General features: G+C 39.9%; 2 protein-coding genes across 2 annotated transcripts; both read right to left on the bottom strand.

Annotated features, from left to right (window-relative positions):
• Positions 1 to 5,804: 5,804 nt before the first annotated feature.
• On the bottom strand, positions 5,805 to 7,642 carry LOC133777493 (chlorophyll a-b binding protein CP26, chloroplastic). The gene is made up of 6 exons (XM_062217130.1): positions 7,327 to 7,642; positions 7,148 to 7,232; positions 6,992 to 7,042; positions 6,780 to 6,900; positions 6,398 to 6,532; positions 5,805 to 6,296 (listed from the first exon to the last, which is right to left on the bottom strand). Exons 1-6 carry the CDS (start codon positions 7,544 to 7,546, stop codon positions 6,036 to 6,038), a joined length of 873 nt encoding a protein of 290 aa, XP_062073114.1. The 5' UTR covers positions 7,547 to 7,642; the 3' UTR covers positions 5,805 to 6,035.
• Positions 7,643 to 8,005: 363 nt separating this feature from the next.
• LOC133777494 (protein TRIGALACTOSYLDIACYLGLYCEROL 5, chloroplastic) lies at positions 8,006 to 9,897 on the bottom strand. The gene is made up of 3 exons (XM_062217131.1): positions 9,611 to 9,897; positions 8,607 to 8,781; positions 8,006 to 8,387 (listed from the first exon to the last, which is right to left on the bottom strand). The coding sequence occupies exons 1-3, from the start codon at positions 9,753 to 9,755 to the stop codon at positions 8,294 to 8,296; spliced, it is 414 nt and encodes a 137-aa protein (XP_062073115.1). The 5' UTR covers positions 9,756 to 9,897; the 3' UTR covers positions 8,006 to 8,293.
• Between the last annotated feature and the right edge of the window lie 11,143 nt (positions 9,898 to 21,040).

Raw genomic sequence — 21,040 nt, 5'->3', positions numbered from 1 at the left:
GTTAGGCTGTCTTCCATTTCAGAATTCACCTTGGAGGCTGAGTACATAGCTGCGTCTATGGTGGCTAAGGAAATAGTCTGGCTAAGGAAGTTCTATATGAATCTCGGTGTTATTCCATAAATAGATAAACCACTTATTTTGTCTAGTAACAGTAATGAGGCAATAGAAAATTGGAAAGAACCTCGATGTTACAAAAGAGTAAATCATATAGAGAGAATATCGAGGATGTGTGGCGAAGGCGTGATGTGAAGGTGATGAAGATAGCATTGGAGGGCAATCTTACATATCCCTTTACGAAGATATAAGCAGAGAGCATAATTGTGAAGCATGTAGAATTCATGGTTTTGAGAAACATGTCCCATTTGTTTTAAAAAGGAAACTGGGAGTTTGTTGGGTTTTATGCCTTTATAAAACCATGTCGGACATGTAACGTGATTTTATATTGTTGATAAAAGTAGTAGAAATCATTTAGTTTGACAACCATGTTGCTTGCTTGTTTTATTACATGATTATTGAAATAATACAAACATTTATAAAATCCCGAACATATGGATAGTTACAATTATAGTGACTAGGTCACAGTGGATTATAGTTGTAATTATATGTTCAAAAGAATGGTCCTAAGATTAGATCAGTGCATTGGATTTTCACTGATTAGGCAATCTACGATATGATCTGCTTACACATTCGGAGTGTGATGTCTTATCCAAGACATTGACCAAGTAGATAAGATCGGATGTATTTGGTTGCATCGGACTAGAACCGTTATTGATTATTGATAGATATATAGTATTGTTGTTATCAAATCTAATCAATGTCACAACGTTGACCATATGTTAAGTCGATCGTAATTCTAAATGATAATATTTTGCTATTATATTATTTAAATATTTTGACTTGTTCGTTACCAGCTTACCCTACGGTCTAGCCCATACTTACATCTTGGAGATTTAGTAGTGTAATTGAGTGGGAGTATTATTCATAGATATGAAATCTATAACTTCTGTATGAGAAGTGAAAAGATGATTTCTTTAATTGCTTTGTTCAAAAGGTTAAATGATTGAGATCTTGTTTCTGTGATTAATTTCACGGAAATATCATTTATAAAGAATTTAGTGGGAGTTAAGGATAATATACTGATGAAGGGTAAAACGGTAATTTTCACCCAGCTCGTTAGTAAGTCATCTATAGAGGATTGACTAACTGTAATGATTATAACAATGGATAATATTTTTATGGTTTGGAAAATACGTTATATGAATTCAAGAGTTCAATTCTGAGTCTATAGTGGAGTCATGAGGAATTAATAAAGTAGTGAAATTATTCGTAAATAAATTCACAGTAACTTATGGGAGCTTGATTTCATGGATCCACGGTCCCCTCATCACAATTGAGTAAATCATCTAGAATGTCTCAATTAATTGATTTAATTATCAATTAGGATTTTTAAAGTTGACTAGGTCAATTTTGGAAAATTTACAGAGATATGAGATTTAGAGAATAAAAGATAATCGTTGGGTAAATTTATTAATATTGATAAATTTGTGGCAATATAAATAAATAAAATTAAATCAAGTTTCAAATTATAATTTGTTAATTTTTGTTGATTGTGTTTTTAGCCAACGACGTGAGAACGTCAAATACGAAAAGCCTTCAAGAGAATGTAAACGACAACAGATAGTTTTTTATCAATAAGAGTAAATAACACGAGATTTTATAGTGGTTCAGCCCCGATAGTCGGTAATAGCCTAATCCACTTAGAGATTATATTATCTTATTCACACTTAAGATCAGATGAACCAGTGTCAACTGAGTTTCTTCAGTGTAAATATTCCATAATACAAAAAAGGGATTCTTTCAAGAAAAACACACTTTCTCTCTCTAGAAGACAGATTAATTCTCAATTTGCCAAAAGTCCCTTTACGATCCCACCAACCCTCTATTTATAGGCTTGGGATCCTCAACTGATATCCCCTTTAGATAGGGATATTTTATTATTCATATTATATTTAAATTACAAGAAATATTTAAAATACAACCGATTCCTCAATTTGAGTGAGGAATGAAAGATTCCCGGGTGCCCAAACCGATTCCTGCTGAAGTCGTTCCGGGGATTTTAACGTAGTCTCCTGGTCAAACACATGCATGTTGATTACATGCAAGTATTGGTCAGATATACTCCTCCAAGCTTTCCTTGGCCCAAGGTGATATATGCATGGCTCTCCTCGGACCAAGGTCATGCATGCTTGGCTCTCCTCGGACCAAGGTGGTCCGAGCCAACTTCCTTGGCCTCTCACCTCGGATAGGTCTGAGGCAATCTTCTTGACTTGTTACCTCGAATAACTTCGAGCCAACCTTCTCCAACTAAGGTCCGATCGGACCTTGTGTGGCCTTCTCCTCGGACCAAGGTGGTCCGAGCCACTCTCCTTGGCATCTCACCTCGGACAAGTCCGAGGCAACTTCCTTTGGCATTTCAAACTAAGGTCCGATCGGACTGTGTGTGGCCTTTCCTTGGCCAAAATCTAAGTCCATCTTTTGGCATGCATGGGACTTCTCCTCCTTGGCTTCTTACCTCGGATAGGTCCGAGCCAAGTAATTTGGAAGCTTACCTCGGACACGTCCGAGCCAACCATCTAGGGAACTCACCTTGGACACGTCCGAGCCAAACACTTGGGAGGCTTACCTCGGACACGTTCGAGCCAAACACTTGGGAGGCTTACCTTGGACACGTCCGAGCCAAACACTTGGGAGGCTTTCCTCGGATAGGTCCGAGCCAAGCACCTAGGAGCTCTTCAAGCTTGAGGTCCGATCAGACCTGCTGCTTCTATCCCTCGAGCCAAAGTCCAAACTCATCCTTCAAACTCCTTAGACTTGAGTTTGAACCAAACACTTGGGCTTCTCGGACAAGGGCCCGAGCCAAGCACCCTTTAGCCCAAGTATTCTCCTCGGGTGTATTTGGCTTGACCATGGCATCTCACAAGCAGTCCAAATTTTTCTCTGATGCATTGGGCTACTGCTAAGCCAGATCACCCAACTAATCCATGCCACGTGTCAAGTTTATTGCCACATCATCCTTTTCAAATTTTGGGATAACAATTTTAATAAGGATTTAATTAATTAAATAAATAAATAAAATGTTTTGAATTTAGGCCCAATTGGGATTTAAATTCAAAATAAATGTATTTTGCCCAAGTTCATTTGTGGGAGCCCAAGGCTTTTTTCTTTTTGTTTATTATTTTAATTAATTCAAATTTAAATTTAAATTTAAATGAAGCCCATCAAGTTGTCTATATAAGGAATATGATATCTAGGTTTTTCAAAAGTCAGTCTCAGTTGATTCATTGGGTAAGTGAAAACCTAGACACTCTATTCCTTTCTTAGCCACTATCTCTTCTTCTCTTCTAGATCTATATCTCATGTGTTGAGAACCAGCCCACACTAGTTCTAGGTTGATCAAAGGCTTGGTGAGGAAGACTGTGTTGTTGATCTAGTTCAATCTCTTGATAATACTCTGCTACAGAAAGGAATCAAGGGTTCGAGAGATTGAAGGAAGGAGTTGTTCCAGTTCCGCTGCGTATTCGTAAGTTTCTACATCTTTGTGTTTATGTTAATTTACGAATTTGATGTTCATATGTATGTCATGTTATTCTATGTTTCAATTTCGTGTTTGGAAAAATAATAGGAAGCATGCATCTAGATTTAAATTCCAAGATCCTACATGTTGATCTTTTGGGTGCTAGGCCTGTTGATCTCTGTCTGAACGAGCGTGAGTTTTGCCCATTTTCGGGAGTGTAGGACGAACACCCTATGGAGGATGGGGTGGGCCGACCACCCCTAGGGGTTGGGGCCAGGCCGACCACCCCTAGGGGTTAGGGCCAGGCCGACCACCCTAGGGGTTTTTTGAACATCTCAGGTCGACTACTCCTAGGGGTTGGGGTCAGGTCGACAACCCCTAGGGACTAGGGCCAGGCCGACCACCCCTAGGAGGTTTAGGCCTGGCCGACTTCCCTATAGGTCCTGGACCTATGTTTTTTGCTCATCGGTCTTTTTTCAATACTTCATCGTTTTTCCTGATTTGTGATGCCACGTGCTGCTTTCTCATTCGTCACGTCATCTGTGGACTTTTGAGGGACATCAAAACTTATTTTCCAAAACTTAATTGTTTATGAATTGAATACTTATTAATGATTACTGCTTAATCAATGAATATGGATAATGAAGATGGCAGAGTTTTTAACACAATCCATTACATATATTAAAGCACAAATTACATTACATAACTTGAAACGAATATTACTTTTCAACTACTTGTGTGTATGGGTGAACATTTGACCTGCAAAATCTGAAAACCCACACAACCCGCAACCCAAAAACCCGATTTTTGACTAAACCCGTTTATTTCGGGTCAGATTAGACCCGAACCCGTGTATGTTCGAGTCAGGTCCGGGTGTGGTAAATACACATACACAGGTTCGGGTGTAACCCAAACCCAAACAAATTAAATTTTTTTTTTTTTTATTTTAATTCAAATTTGATGACAAAAAAAAAAAACATAACCCCCTACCCTTTCTAAAAAAATTACCATGGCCCAATTTGTAAAAAATCAATTGAACAAAACTAACAACAAAGTTTAAAAAAAAATGTGAAAAGTAAAAAAAATATAATAAAGTGTCAAAAGATTGGTATTTTTGAATATTTTTTACCAAGGCCCATTTTTGGCTCATTCCCACCCGAAACCCGAAATTACCCAAAAAACTGAAAAATTCGGAGCAGGTTTGGTACCCCATTTTTCAACCCGAAAACCTGACCAGTGTGCACCCCTACTTGGGAGCCCGTATTGCACAATACAAAACCTCAAAACAAACCATACCTCTCTAATACAGACCCATAATATTACAACTTCAAGATTATAAACACAACCATAGACATCATACAAATAAACTCATTAGTATAAATTTCTCAATGTCTAATTTTTCCTCTAATCTCTCTACACCTTTTACCATCTTTGAATCCCATGGACTTGAAGTTTCTTCTTGCTCCACCCCGCCATCCCTACCTTAGCTCCAATATTCTTCGTTCCACCAATCAAAACAATCACATCCTTTGACTATTTGAACAACGATAGAAACACATTTTTTTCCTCATTTACATTTTTTGGTTTTGAACCTCAAACCTTGCTGCTAACGTTGCTATTGTGTGATGCCATTGGTGGTTGCATGTAGACCATCTAAGGAGAGATAATAGAAAAGAAGAAGGAAAAGAGAATAAACTAACCTTCAGACCTAGGGCATGGTGAAGAATAACAGAGAGAAAAAAATATCACTTATATGGAATCTTCATACCTAAGGCATAGAGAAATTGAATAGACAGAGATTCAGCCCTAAGGCATGGGAATAGGAACGAGAGAGAAAATAAGAATAACGGTAGAATGATGAAATCTTTTTTTAATCTATTTCTTTTATAAATATACATTTTTATTTTTGTTTTTGCTTTATTAATTTAGAAAATATTTTTAAATAATTTGGAAATAACAAAAAGCAAAATAAGATCAATTAATTCATTAAAAGAAGTGGCAATTTGGTCATGGGTTGACCAAATTCGAGCCAAACGTAGTAATTGCAATTTGTAAATAGAGAGTATGCAATAATCATTATTGGAAACATTTCGATAAAATACATGATCTTGTAGTAAATACACTGAACTTGTAGTAATATCTTTTCAAGGAGATTCAACCATATCGTTTAAATAATAGAAAAGACAGCAAGTCCTCAAAAACATCAAGGACAGTAAAATTGCGAGCAAACTTATCTCTCAAATTAGGGACAACGTACTAAAATAAAATTTACGGAGTCTCAATCACAATTGTACATGTCGAAATACTTGTATAGTACATAAAGAGTGCACCACATGACCTGCTCATAAAAAATAAAACAACAAACAACACTTCTTGATTTCCAAGATGAGCAGAGACAAAGCGCTTTGACATGTCCATCACAAGTGAGTACAAACAAACAAGAGAAAAATCAGAAAGAAAATTAGAGGGTTGGAGCTCTTTCAGCAGTTCCAGCGATGACAGTAAGCAAGTTGTTGCTGAAAGGGTCACTGAGATGCTTAGCGAGGTTCTCCACAGGGCCTTCTCCTGTTACGTAAGCTTGGAAATAGAAACCGAGCATGGCGAACATAGCAAGTCTCCCATTCTTAATCTCTTTAACCTTCAGAAGTGCTGCCTGGTCTGGATCCTTCGCCAGCCCCAAGGGATCAAATGGACCACCAGGGTGAAGCTTGTCTTCGAAGTCCTACAAGTCCATTCATAACATCATCCACATATAGATTATTTCAAAACTAATTTAATGCTAGTTAAGTATTATTATATGCTCGGGAACGTAAGGTAGCATACCAAGCCATTGGTGATTCTGTAGTATTCAGCTCCACCGAGGAGAACTATCTCAGCAACAACGGCCACAACTAAATTGATGGGAATGTTCTTGCCAAAGTAGTTCAATGTGTTCCCGTCTAGGAGAAGAGCTCCTGTCTGCATTCATTAGTACACAAACAAGTATCAAGTTAAGTAGCATATATACTCGAATTTGTCTTCTTTTTCAGAGACTTCATGCAAATTAACACATGGATGATCGTCGATTCATAATGTTTCAACTCATTTCATTAAAAAAATAAAATAAAATGAACAGAAAGAAAGCAGTGACAACATAAGAAAATTCAGTATTTGTTTTTTTTAAAGGGAAAATTTAGTATTTATTAAGTTTGTTTAAAATCCGAACCTTGAACCAGACAGCCTCAGGACCGCAGTTGGCTCCAAATTTGTTGAAGGCCTCTGGGATAATGAACCCGGCAGCTCCAAGCATAGCCCATCGAGCATGGATCAACTCAAACGCTTGGTACCTGCACAGCCAAACCAACATGAATAAGCCTTGATCTATTAATTCATAGAGTTGAAACAGAGGAACTAGCAAGTACACAAAATGCAACTTACTTGCTGAAGTCTTCTGGCTTCTTGCTCAATCCAAAAGGGTCGTATCCATAGCTGGAAAAATACCATTCAAAGCATATACGATCCCATCAGCCACCAATATCACAATTTGTAAAGCCAAAAAATAAGAAAGAAAGAAAGTAAGACATTATATCTTACTCTCCAGGAACTTCTCCTGTCAAGTACTCTGGGATCTCAGACCGGTCCAGAAGTCCCTCGGGCAAAAAGATTCTTCTGTCAGGACCTGAAATGAACCAAAACATACATTTATAACTACATGATATACACAAACATATATATAAAAAGGCAAATAGCTGGTAGAAATTCCTCATACTTACCATACCACTTGGCGAGCTCGTCATCAGCCGGAGCAACAGCAGCGGGCTTGGTCTTTGGTGCGGCCTTCTTCTTGGAGAAGAGAGCGACGGTCTTGAAGGTGGCAGGGCTGGAGGCAGTGGGAGCAGGCGACCTGGCCACGCCGCTGAAGTTGAGGGGGTTTCCAAGCATTTCCGACACGCCAAGGGAGGCAGCTGCCGTTGATGCTGCCAGAGAAGCCATTTCACCAAGAGAGAGAGAGAACTGGCAGACCTCTATACTACAATGTCAGTTGTAGAATAGCGATAGTGTGGGAGACTGGAGGCGAGAACGAGGATGCACAGAGGTGAAACAATATACACTATATGCTTGAGCCCGTGGATGTCCACGTGCCACGTCGGATTCCTCTTCATTGGTGCGAAGTGGACGCACGCAATCCTATGTCCTCCTTTGATTGGCCAGCTTCTATTATATGGCAGATGATGGTGCTGACGTGCACATTCTACTGGATAACACGCCCTATCCGATCCATGCTTCCTCCATCATACTCTCCTCCATTCATTTCCAAGCTAGGGTAAAATCCTATGTAGTCGCGTCTATATATTCCGTTCTTATTACTCCAATTAGGCGTTGTTGGGATTTGTTTTGATATATATGTATTTATATGTTTCAGAGCTAATGGATATTCTAATTTGTCACCACTTCAGCAATGTACATAACATTTTCATTAGAAAAATCGTCAATATGTTCACATATTGGGAACATAAGAGAAAAGTTCATACATATTAAGATCCTATGCCCATCGCCAAAGACACCCTTACAAGGCGAACTTACCAAGACAATTTGTTACAAGAGACGGCATAAATTTTCACATTTCATGGTTACGCAGCCGAATTACAAGATATTATTTCCCAAGTGAAAATTTAAATTGTGACCCAATTTGTTTTTTCCTTTTCGAAATGTCACCCACAAAAAAGACAGTCAATAAATTCATCTTCTCCATTTGTCTATTTCTTTTGAAGTAGCCTTTACAAGCTTCTTTGTATTATCTACAAGGTCATCTACAAGTGCACCAATCTCATCCCTGAAAAGAAAAAGAACAGAAAGAAAAAAAATTCCCAAGTGAATAAAGTACCAACTAAAAGCACCAATATAAGCTCAAATTCGTCTTCTACTTGTATATGCACAACCCCTTTTAACAAGGGTCCAATAAGGCAATCCAGTGCATACCAAATAATAATAATAATAATAATAATAAAGCACTAACTAAAAGAAAGCAAGCATAGTCTAATAATATTCTTACTGCGTAGGAAAATTTCTAGAACCATAGTTAAGATTCCCAATACTAGAATATCTCCGGTCCTCATCCTGTGCTATGCCGCTCCCAAAACCATAGCCGAATCCAACACCAACCCCACATCCAACACCAATGCCAAGGCCAAGTTGTAAGCCTGGAATTCCCGGACCAAAACCTGCACCTGAAGAGGAAACCATCATTTGATCTCTATTAGTAATTATACCAACAGGAATACCTGTAGAAGAGTTTAAAGCAACAACTCACGGGCATTACTAAATGTTTATTTCCTTCCCCCTTATTATAATGAAATGTTTTTGAACCAATTGCAGAAAGATAGGACAAACTAACAGCTTTCTCTAAAAGAATAGTCACTAAGATGTTTTGGTATTCCAAATTTCAATCACATTTTATTGGTGAAAGTCACTAACGAGAAATGAAGGTAAAATTTTCTCAATGCCATTCATTTTTTATACCAACAAATGGGGCGGGGGCTGTTAATGAATTATTACATAACACCGATAACAACTTTGCATAAACATATAACCAAATAGAAAAATACCCTAAGAATAAGAAATCAAACAAGTTTTGAGGTGTCAGGCTGTGCTCATATGATGAGAAAAGATTAAAGCAACTAAAGAGAAAAATAAACCTATAATCCCAACTATATAAAGAAAACAATTCCAACTACATCCCAGCACTCAATAATTTGCAAAATCCAGAATGTGTATTTTAATAACAAATACAAGTTAATTTGATCTCTAATTTGAAATTAACATGACAAGAATACATATTACTAAATCTTTCCCAGAGTAATCAACTATGTATTACTAATCATGACAAGAATACATGCTTTGCCAAAAGTTGAAAATTAAACCTAAAAAAAAGCCCCACGCTATATAAGGAAAACAGCAGAGAGCATGTAATTCAATTATTAAAAAGGCATATAAAAAGCAGAGTTCAAACCAGGAAAGATAAAAAGTAAAAAAAGTCAAGTGGGTTTTGTTATATACCACCGAGGAGGCCGATGCCGAAGCCAATACCGCAGCCAGCGCCGAGGCCGAAGGCAGGACCAACCTTCCCCAGGTGCCTGGATTTCACCACCGGAAGCTTCCACACCAACCCTTTATCTCCTTTTCTCTCCTCTCTCCCTTTCATGTCTCTCTGTCTCTCTCCCCTCTCGAGATTAAAATATTATAAGAATGGGTTCGCCTGTTAGTTGTCTCGTACATTCAGTGGACTAAAGCCCAAAATCAAGTTCATATGGGAAATTCTTTCAAGGTTCTATGATTCCTAATACGCCTTATTTCATAAATACGCCCACATACTAAAACATTTAAAAACTATTCTTCAATAAATAGACAAAAATACCGTTCATACTTCCCTTGTGTCGCGCTCCCAGGGATGACAATATAACACGTGGTTATGGGTACCTATAGTTATTCGATCCGAATAGGGTGGGGAAAAACTACTCAAGCGGGAAAAATGACCGGAGAATAACTGCCCTATATATATATATATATATATATACGGGGATGATGCAGATACGATATTATCATAATCTGCCCTATTCCCGCACTAATATATATATATTAATTTATTTAATTATGTAATTTTATATGTTATAAATATATATAATTTTATTATACTTATATATTATTAAAAATATAATTGATGACGCGGTTTTTCGTCAATAGTGAATTATATGAATAACTAGGATGAATTAGTGCTTAATGATAAATCATAATAAGAAAATAATAATACTCAAGGATGCTGGAAGTCAACTATGAAGAGATAAATGATCACTCCTTTTTACGTGGTTCGGAGGTTAAAATCCCCCTAGTCCACGAGTCAATATTATTACTGTTTCTCTCTCTTGTTATTTTTACAGAGTATTTGCATTACAAAAAAAATCCAACCCCTTGCACTACCCAGGATCCTGGTATTTATAGGAGAATGATCTCTGGGTAGGTATTGGGCTCATCCCGTGATCTCATGATCCTTCACATCATTCTTGTGACATTGATGATTAATATCTAAATTTTACACTGAGGTGCGGTCTAATCAATTAGATAAAAAAAGGTTATGGGCCGCATGGCCTTAATCAGGTGCGTGATGTCTGATCACGCACGTTTAAATTGCATATCTGGGAATTCGGGAATTAAACAGACACGTGATGTCTGTTATAGGGACGTTTATATTGCGTGGTCAACTTTACAAAGACCCTCGGGTATGTCAGGCCTCTGAGGTACCACGAGGTTAATGTAAATCTAGCTCGTGTCTTTTGGTGCCATGTTTATACAATGGTTCCAGGTGATAAGCTGCTAAATGATTCACCAGTTCGAACTATTCGTCTAGGGGATCGTACCAGATTTCCCCAGATGAATGGTGAACACGTGGCGTATTGCTTATGGCTTTTTGTTAGTTCGCTTTTCCCGAGTTGCCTCAACAAAGTACGTGCTGATATTCAGGGCGTACAATAATAAATTATTGAAATATTAATAAAAACTAAAAGAATTTTTCTATGTTTTATTATATTTTACTTAAAAATTTAAATGTATGATATTTTAAAATTATTAGATTTTAATTACTAAAAGAAATGATTATTAGATTTTAAGTTTGATAATATTTAGGATATTATTTTTATTTTGGAATCTAAATTATAAAAATATAAAATTAAATTGATGATCATTTCATTTAATCAATAAGTTTTTTTTCTTTTTCTTTTATTATTATCAATGGGTATGGGTAACCATGGTTATTCCCCATTATTTATTGGTTCATACATGCAATGTCCCTAATGATTAATGGGGCAGGTATGGTTATATAATTAACCTATGCGGGGTGGGAATAGTAATTGAAAAAACGTCCCCGATCCGCACCATTACTATTCTTACCCACTCCTTGTCTTGCTTTCTCAGATTTCTTTCTTTCTACTCAGGCTGAAGGGATCTCCCTCTCTCTCACTCTACTGCTCAAACCAAGGTCCTCCTCGTTCTTATTCATTACTATTGAAAGGTCCCATCGTCCTTCTTCATCTTTGACACAATTTCACATGCTATTTTTTTCTTTTTAGTATTAATTTGTTTAAAATTGAAACTATGATTATGAGCATGTTTAAAATATTAATTTGAATGTCTTTCAGTAACTAGATTGGAATAAAATCCATTAATGACTTACTTGAAGCTAATAATGGGTTAAAAAACTAGACTTTTTGTAATTATGTTTGATCAATGTTATTTCAATGCCAAATCGATTGTATTTCAAGTGTATGAATTTCATAATGCTTTTCGATAATGAGGTGCTAGATCGATGCAGGAAGACAAAATATGAAATGTCATACCCATTTTGATGCTAGAGTGATGATATTGCGATGCAGTATCGATGCGTTAACGTTTTGTTTGTTTGTGTTTGATTTCAATACAAAATCAATGAATATTGATTTAAGATTGATGCTCGGGACCTAATTGCTCGTGATTCTGTTGAGATTTGTTAAATTTAATGGATAAGTCGCTTACACAATGTGTTGTAAAACACTTAATAATATTCACTTATATTAAGGTAAAAATTATGAGTTTTGTTATAGGCATTCATAATTGACTTTTATGGATCATTACAATGAGGTATCTAAGCATCCCAAAAAGTTTGACTGTTATGAGTTTAATAAGGTTACTTTTGAGGAAGTTGACCAGCAGTGTTGCGACATGTCGCCTGGATGTTTAAACTGTTAAGAATAGTGCCCTTAAAGCATATTTAGTGGACATTATTTTTATGAAATAAATAAAATGAATGAATTTTTACATATATTGATTGTGTTTATATTATTGTCTGAATAATATTATATAAATATCAGAAAATTCATAAATTCATTAATGTGACTACAATCTTGTATTGGTATAAGAAGATTAAAATTGTAGTGGAATAATTTAAAATAGTTCATTGTTGTTGTCCGTGTTTTCATCACCCGACATGTGGCAATTAGGAGTAATTAACGACAAGACAAGTCATGAGGTTCTTGGAGTGTGAACTCTTCGAGGAAACCTAAACCGTCGAAGTCATGGATGTCTCCAAGTGAGGCCACGCCCCGAGGTCTGTCTTCGAGGCAAGGTTGTCTCCAGGTGAGGCCACGTCCCAAGCATGTCTCAAGCTAACTCCAAGTCATGGATGTCTCCAAGTGAGGCCACGCCTCGAGGTCCTCAAGGCGAGGATGTCTCTGTACGAGGCCATGTCCCGAGAAGCTCTCTTCACTCGCCCATCTCCCAGGTCTAGGATTCTGGTCCTCGGACCTGGAGTAGATGTTAGGTGTCAGTCATTGCGGGTATAGGCCACCAGAAGATCTTCTGAAAACTTTTTGCTTGCCTTGATTAGTGGAGTCAAGTTCGTACCCTTGAAAATCAGCATTTCCCACAACGTCGCCTGACATGGGCGAATGTGCGCCGCACCCTAACAGTCAGAGGCACGTTCCCCATAAAGTTGGTACGCAACTTTCTACAATGGGCCCTAAGCAATCTGCCTGGCTCGTAATCTTCATTTATTGCAACCCTTTATATATTAATTCGACACTAATACCCCAGAATGGGGGAATTTGTATTAAGGATAGATGATTAATATTAATGACCCCAACCTCTATAAATAGAGCTGGTGTATCTCCTTGTAAAGGGTTCAGATTTTTAGAGAGAGAAGCTCGGTAACTCAGTGCAACATATACGCTGCCTGAGAACCACCATTGAAGCTTGCTCAAATAAGCTTCAAGCTCACTAAATACCAAAGACTTGTGGACTAGGGCTCTTTTATAGCCTGAAACACGTAAAATCCTTGTGTTCTTTTCCATTATTTTCTTTAAGCTCTCAGATTAGGTTGATAGCGAAAAAGACAGTCAACATTTTGGCACTTTCATTGAGTGCATGAAGAAAGATTGAAGAATATAGTCATGGTGAACACTCGAAGAAACACACCATACCATGCAGCCCCTCCAGCCGGAGCTGAGGGAGGAGAAACCAGCCGTCCACCACCGCAGGACCTCCCTAAGATGGTGGAAGACTACGACGAAAACGTCGAATACGATGGCACAAATGACGAGTATTATGAGGAGGAAAATCCTTAGCCCATGGATGCCGAGGAGACGCCAGAAGTGGTGGCACTTTGCGATCAGGTGGCCACTTAGCAACAGAAACTCGACACCCAAGATGGTGATATTGTCGCCCTACAGGAGTGGATAATGCCATGAGGGCTACTCTAGTGGCCCAAGGGCTGCGAGTGGACCCCCATGGCGAAGTACCAACTAGGTAGCCAGCTGGTGTGCCACCTATGCACTCAGCTGGAGTGCCACCTATCGACCTAGCTGGTGTGCTTCCCGAGCACCTAGCTGATATGGAAATCGGCATGCTCCCCGTGCACCCAGCTAGAGTTGGAGCCCCACCTTTGCCACAAGATCATGGAAAGGGTAAGGTCGACAACAACCCTACTCCCAAGCAAAATAAGGCTCGTCGGAACACCAAAGACAATCATGCCCCGAGGCAAGCTAGTATGGGTAAAGGCCTAGGTGCCCGAGGACACCGCCAGGCCGTCAGCGCCCGTGGAGCCCAGGGCGTTCTGCCCAGGCACACCAATACGGATCGCGCGAGGCCTGGAGGTGGTGTCCCCCGAGCACCTCGCCATCACCACAGGAACAATGGCCAAGGAGCCAACAGGCAAAACATCACCGTTAATCAAGAACGCGGCATCAACATCTCAGTTAACAATGAAAACATTGAGTCCTGACCTACGAGACTACATGAATGCGCAAACCTGAGAGAAAGGGCTAGTAAGATTTCTAGGATAGTCTCAATGCCCGAAAGAGGGATAACCCGACACAAAGTGCCAACCAAGATCACGACCCCCTCCGCGCGGAGTTAGAGAGCCTGAAGTGGATAATGCTCAGAATGGTCAGTTGACAATGCCATTACTTCGACTCGAAGGACGAGGATGGGGAGCAATGTGCTCCTCACATTGTATAAGCCTTGTTATAGGGAGGCTTTAAGATGCCTGCCATAATATTCTATGATGGCAGTACGGATCCATCGACCACCTTTCGAAGTTCAATAGGTTGATGTCAGTACATCGCGTCTCCGAAGACGCCAAGTGTCATATGTTCCCTATAACCTTGATGAAAGCAATTGATGAATGGTTCAAGAAACAAAGCCCAGGAGCCATTCATTCATGGAATCAGCTTTCGTCTTCACTTCGAAGACAATTCATAGCTTCTCGGAAGGTGACCTTTGAGGTCAACGCTTTGGCCAACATAAAGTTGTTGGGAATAGTGCCCTTAAAGCAATTGTAGTTAACAAATGTTTCAAATAAAATAAATAATTGAATTGAATTATTATATATATAGACTATGTCTGATATTATATTGATAATATTAAGTAAATATCATAAAATTCCAAAGTTTATCTATGTGGTCTTAATCTCATATTGGTATGAGAGGATCGAGATTAAGATAATAAACTTAAAACAGTTCGCAGTATAATAAAGTTATGAAATCTTTAGATTAATTACTGCTAGTGCGGTTCGCTAGTATCATGAATACAATTGACCTAGATTTGGGTCGCTAGTGTTGTAGGACACTTTAGTGAATGTACTTTATATATAGTGATATATAGAACTGGACCAGATGTGATTTTTTAATACTTGTTTAAACACTGTTTCATAGTATTAATCAAATACATCAAACGGTGATCATATACATGATGATCTTAATCCTGAGGTTGTTATGAACTCCTATATATGTCATCCGATCCTTTGATTCATGCATTAAGATTTGTCAGAATGATTAGGCTAAGAACAATTGTTTTGGGGACTCAATGATGTATATGGTCGGGGACGTAGTTTAACAGATATGGAATCTATACCTTCTTATAGATTGAATAATGGCTCCCTATTGGGTTGACTTTTGGAATTGAAAGGTTATGAGTGCCCACGTCGCAAACCTGTTGTGCAACAAACTTCACTAGTAAAGTCAATGGCACTCTAGGAACAAGATATAGCTAAAAGAGTAAAACGATAATTTTATTCCCTTTTAATTATGAACCATTAATAGAGGATTAACGTAATATGTAATGATTATATCAATGGATACTTTATTGTTTAATAAAGTACTCAGTAAATATATGTCTATAATTATCAAGAGTTCAATCTCATATTTATAGTGGAGTAATCATGAGATTAATAAATATGATTATTTAATCAAAGAGCTTTGATATTAGGTCCATAGGTCCCTAGGTGGCTCTATCAACTCCATATCAAGGTAAGAATTGATACAAGGGTAAAACTGTAATTTGGGGATTTATGAAGAATTTTATTCTTTGGATCAAGTATGCAATTATATGATAATTGAGGTTGAATAATTAGTTTGGAGTTAATTATTAATTTTTGAAAATATATTTGTTAATTTAAATATAATTTTTTTTTAAAATTCATATATATAAATTCATTTTTGGAATTAATTATTTTATTTGAGTGGGAAAAAAATAAAATTGGTAAATCTGTTATCCAAAAAATAGGCATGGATGACGTGGCAAGTAATTTCTGGACACGTGGCTGACACCAAGCGGAGTTCTGCTAGTGTGTCGACCAGTAAAGACCTTGTAAGTAAAAAAGCAGTGGAAGTTTACCTGCGACCAGTATGGTCGCAGGTTCCGCATATCTCATGATAATTTTATAAAGATCTTAGTCAATCCCGAGATTTACTCCCATGATTTCCTGAGTATCCGATTATTTAGGAAAGAATATCTGTAACAAATTAATGTAATCCTCCTTGAGCCTATAAATAGAGAAAGATAGCTCAAGGAAGGGACTTTTGGCTTTCGAATTATCTGATACTAGTGTTATTCTATTTGATATATTGTCTTGTTCTTCAGAGGTTGGTGAAACTCATTGAACCCTAGTTCTTTGATCACCCCTTTGAATTATATATCAATAACAGTTCAAGTGGACATAGGTTGTTACCAGATTTTGGGGCCGAACCACTATAAACTATTGTGTTCTTTATCGTTTTTGTCATCACATTCATTTCAACGTATTTGTCCGCATCAAGAAAATTTGACTCCGTGTCAGTTGGCCAAAATCAGGGTCAACATTCTGGTGCTTTCATTGAGAGCTTGATACATTATCGTTGAAAGATCAATGGTGAAAACTACCAAGAAAACTGGACAGGCGGTCGGCGCTGCACCATCTCACCCGCCTCCTCCTCCTCCAAACGTGGCTGAGGATGAGCCACATTTGGAATTCGATGAGGACTCCGAGACGCTGAAGAATACCCTGGGGGTATTGCAGGATGAACTGGCCAATCTGAGGGCCAGCCAGGAAAGTGCTGCCGAAATCATGGCGTGGCAGCAATAGGAAATTGAATGGCAGCGCCTGGAGCTGAGTGAAAGATAGGCGGAGATGGATCGTCGCCAGAGGGAGGCCATGGCAGCCCTCAAAGCAGCCCTATAACTGGCTAGGAACCAGGTTGCACCTGCCTCGCAGCCTGATCAACCTACGAATGGGCCGCCACAGAGGGGTCCTAATCCTAGCCTGCCTATCCAACCCTCGAGCCCACAAAGGCCCGAGCAGCCACTGATTCCTCAGGAAGATGTCCCGCTAAGGGACCCTGAAGCACAGCCTCTATCCCAAGTTGGTTGCGGCAATCCCCCGCAGCAGAGGCAGAATAGGGCCGGGCCGCCGCCTCGCAGTCCTAGACGCCATAGGGGCGACGAGCCAAACCCTCCGAGCAGAGGACAACATCCTCCTGGTAATAGGAGGAACTCAGAGTTAGGCTCTGCGGTCCGAGGCCCCCCACGGCATGATAATGCACGGGGACCTTCCGACCAATGTAGGCCACCCTCTAACGCTCAGGAGGTTCCAGCCCGGGAAGGAAACCGAGGGTACAGTCGATCCCACCATAGCCAATCAAGATTCAGAGATGGCCATGGTTATTACGAGGCCGACTCAGGCAGAGGAAATGCCAGTCGGAGGAATGAAGAAAGAGGTGGAGGTAGAAGCCTGCCACCTCGGGATGACCAACCTGAAAGACGGGACGCTGGGGGGCAGCACAGACATAATAACGTCTTCAACTGGCTTGGAGCTAGTGAGCAGCGGAGGAGAGACGAGGATTTAAGAGATGTACTCAACGATCGCCGGGAGCGGCACGACGAGTACGTCCTCCCAGCACCAGAGTCCCCGACAATTCCTAGCGCCGTGCAAGCCCAGATAGATGCCCTCAACCAGGCAGTGCAGCAACTGGTTAGGGGGAGAACATCTTATATCGACCACTATAGGAGGAAGGGCACTCCTTTCGTCCAGAGGATAGCTATGGCAGAAACTCTTAGCAAGTTTAAGATGCCTACGCTTCCGAACTTTGACGAGTATGGTGACCCGTTGTCTCACGTCAACAAGTTTGAGATACAAATGGACATTCAGAAAGTGTCCAAAGACGCTCGGTGCAGGATCTTCCTTGCAACACTTTCTGATGCCGCACAGGAGTGATTTTTCAAATTCCCTCCTGCAAGTATAGTTTCCTGGGAAATGTTCGTAAAGGAGTTTTACGGACAGTTCTATGTGGATTGTGTGCACTCGACTGAGGCAAATCAGCTGGTTGAAATATGCCAGCAAGACGGAGAACCACTGAAGGACTACGTCCAGCGCTGGAGCGAAAACAGTGGGAGACGAAGGAAAAATGATGGCCATAACCGTGGGGGTTAAGCGCAGCACGCCTCTCTGGGACAGCCTCAGAAAACATGGGGTCATAACTACCCAGGAATTTTTGGATCGAGCTGATCGATATATCAAGCTCGAAGATGCCATCGCTAATGAAGGGAAGCCCCCAGGCAAGGACAAGGGGACAGCCGAGCCCGCCAAAGCTGCCAATGGGTCAAAACCCAACGGCACGGCAAAGGCAACGGGCACGACAATGGCAATGGCAAGAATGGGGGGAAACGACCGCACAATGAGCCTTCCACCTTTGACAATAAACGAGCCAAGGGTAATCGTTATGAACCTCGGTTCACTAACTACACTGCCCTTATTGAGTCTCGGGGAGAGGTTTATCAAGCCACGAGTTCCAGTGTGCGTTATAAGAAACCTGCTCCCATTCGAAAGGATATTTCGAGAAGAGATACTACCAAGTTCTGTCGTTATCATAACGACTACGGACATGATACCAATGAATGCAACCAGCTGAAGGATGAGATTGAGTTCCTTATTAGACAAGGACACTTGAGAAGGTATAGACGAGCCTCGGGAAATTCCCAACGAGAAGCTCCAGGTGGCAACGAGCAAGCGCCCACACGCCAATGCTCGCCACCTTTGCAGCCTGATCCCGTAACTGGCACATTGTTAACCATCTGTGGAGGCCCACAGAGTTAAAACAGATGCAGAGTCCTTGGCCTTTCACAGTATGGGGTATAGACTTGATTGGATCCCTGCCAACGGGAAAAGGAGGGGTGAAGTATGCAATTGTAGCAGTCGACTACTTCACCAAATGGGTCAAAGCTGAGCCACTTGCTACCATAACGACCAAGAAAGTTCTTGACTTTGTCATCAAAAACAATGTTTGCCGATATGGTTTGCCTCGAAAAATTGTCTCAGACAACGGCACCCAGTTTGACAGTGACTTATTCACAGACTTTTGCGAAAGACACGAGATCATTAAAAGTTTTTCTTCAGTTGCACATCCACAAGAAAATTGGCAAGTTGAAGCAGTGAATAAAACGCTTAAGGACACCCTGAAGAAAAGGCTCGAAGATGCTAAAGGAGCATGGCCAGAACAGTTGCCCAAAGTCCTCTGGTCGTATAGAACTTCTCATCGAACAGCGACAGGTCATACCCCATTTTCCTTAGCATACGGATATGAGGCTATGTTACCTGTCGAGTTAGATCCTCCCTCACATCGACGCATTACATACGACCATAGCCAGAATAACCAACTGATGATGGAATCCCTAGACTCAATTGAGGAGATATGAGAAAGAGCCCAACTTCGAGTTGCTGCGTACCAGCAAAAGGTCGCCCGGTATTTTAACTCAAAGGTGAAAGAAAGAAAATTCAACGTCGGCGACCTAGTGCTACGACGAGTTTTCTTGAATACCCGCGACCCTAGTGCTGGAGTGCTCGGACCAAACTGGGAAGGACCATACCAGATTGAGGAAGTCCTTCATCCGGGCACTTACAAACTTGCACGCTTAAACGGAGATCTCGTTCCATGCTATTGGAACGGTGAACACCTGTGCAAGTACTACCAATAAACAGTCCTTTTTAAAGAACTGGCTTGTATTAATTTTCACTTTTTACAAGTTTCGAAAAAGGGTTAGCCACATGTATGGCTAATCGCTTATAAGTGTAAGATCTTTTAAGATCACTCGTAAAGACATGTTTAGTCCATTTTTAATACGAGATTATAAGGGACTGTGCGCAGCCCGTCATTCTTGCCAACCTTTGTAAATTTATTTTTACAAGTATTTGTTCATTACGTGTGTTGTTTTGCTGTATTATAAGTGTTATGTTTACTATCAAGCAGTAATGTTCGCACAGGTCGTGGTCAAGGCAAGTGACCAAGGACCTAAAGCTCCTCGATCACTTGGGGGGCATAAAAGGTACAATTGATAGCAAAGCATACCAAAAGGTATGTAAACACATGAACAAAATAAGTGAAAGCATGCTACGGTACTTAGAGTATTTTTCAAAATTTATATTTTGTTAAGTCAAGCCAAAGTACTATGCTAAGTTCGGTCATGCGAACAAATGTTATAATAAAAAGAAAATATTATAATATCATAAGGCATTCTTTTACACCGCAAGCATCACTGCTTGGATGTAATTGTTTAAAGTAAAAGGAAAATTTTGCTGCCCATGCAGCAAATTTAAAAGTAAAAATTGTCTTTACAACACAACCCGTGGGTCGTGTAATTGAAGAAAAATAAAAAAGAGAGAAATAAGTTTAAGGAGCAAGAGGGTCTTGCTCAGTAGTCTGATTGGTCGCATTCTCAACAACTCCTCCCTCCTCTGTGTCAGCGGCTGGCTGGATGCTTGGGGAAGCAGGAACCCTTGCTCTTTCTTCTTCTTCAGCCAATCGAGCATTACATCGGGCCAACTCAGCGTTCCTGGCATCTTTTGGAAGGTAGTTAAAATTGGCACCCCGGTTATGTTTCCAAAATTCGTAGAAACACCGAAGTGTCGCATTCTTGTACCTCTCTAGATTATTAGCATTGGTAAGCTTTAGCTGCTCCACCTGGCTCTCAAGAACAGCTATGGCCTTGTCCTTAGCAAGGAGCTCCTCCTTGAGCCTCTTGACTTCATGATATTGGGTTCGGCTGGAATCCTGGTATTCATCCCTCTGCTTTTTCATAGCTGCCTGAGAAGCTTCAGCCTCCGCCAGCTTTGCCACCGCAGCATCCTTCTGTTGAGTAACCACCTCCAACTCCCCA

The sequence above is a fragment of the Humulus lupulus genome, chromosome 5, assembly GCF_963169125.1.
Source record: "Humulus lupulus chromosome 5, drHumLupu1.1, whole genome shotgun sequence".
NCBI classification, from domain to species: Eukaryota; Viridiplantae; Streptophyta; class Magnoliopsida; order Rosales; family Cannabaceae; genus Humulus; species Humulus lupulus.
This window is presented reverse-complemented; position numbering and strand designations above follow the sequence as displayed.

Coding starts and splice junctions, on each gene's coding strand:
- LOC133777493 (XM_062217130.1), bottom strand. CDS start 7,546: ATGGCTTCTCTGGCAGCATCAACGGCAGCTGCCTCCCTTGGCGTGTCG. Junction 7,233..7,326: donor CGAGCTCGCCAAGTGGTATG/GTAAGTATGAGG, acceptor GGTTCATTTCAG/GTCCTGACAGAAGAATCTTT. Junction 6,901..6,991: donor AAGCCAGAAGACTTCAGCAA/GTAAGTTGCATT, acceptor TTGGCTGTGCAG/GTACCAAGCGTTTGAGTTGA.
- LOC133777494 (XM_062217131.1), bottom strand. CDS start 9,755: ATGAAAGGGAGAGAGGAGAGAAAAGGAGATAAAGGGTTGGTGTGGAAG. Junction 8,782..9,610: donor CGGCATCGGCCTCCTCGGTG/GTATATAACAAA, acceptor TTTCCTCTTCAG/GTGCAGGTTTTGGTCCGGGA. Junction 8,388..8,606: donor TCTAGAAATTTTCCTACGCA/GTAAGAATATTA, acceptor TTTTCTTTTCAG/GGATGAGATTGGTGCACTTG.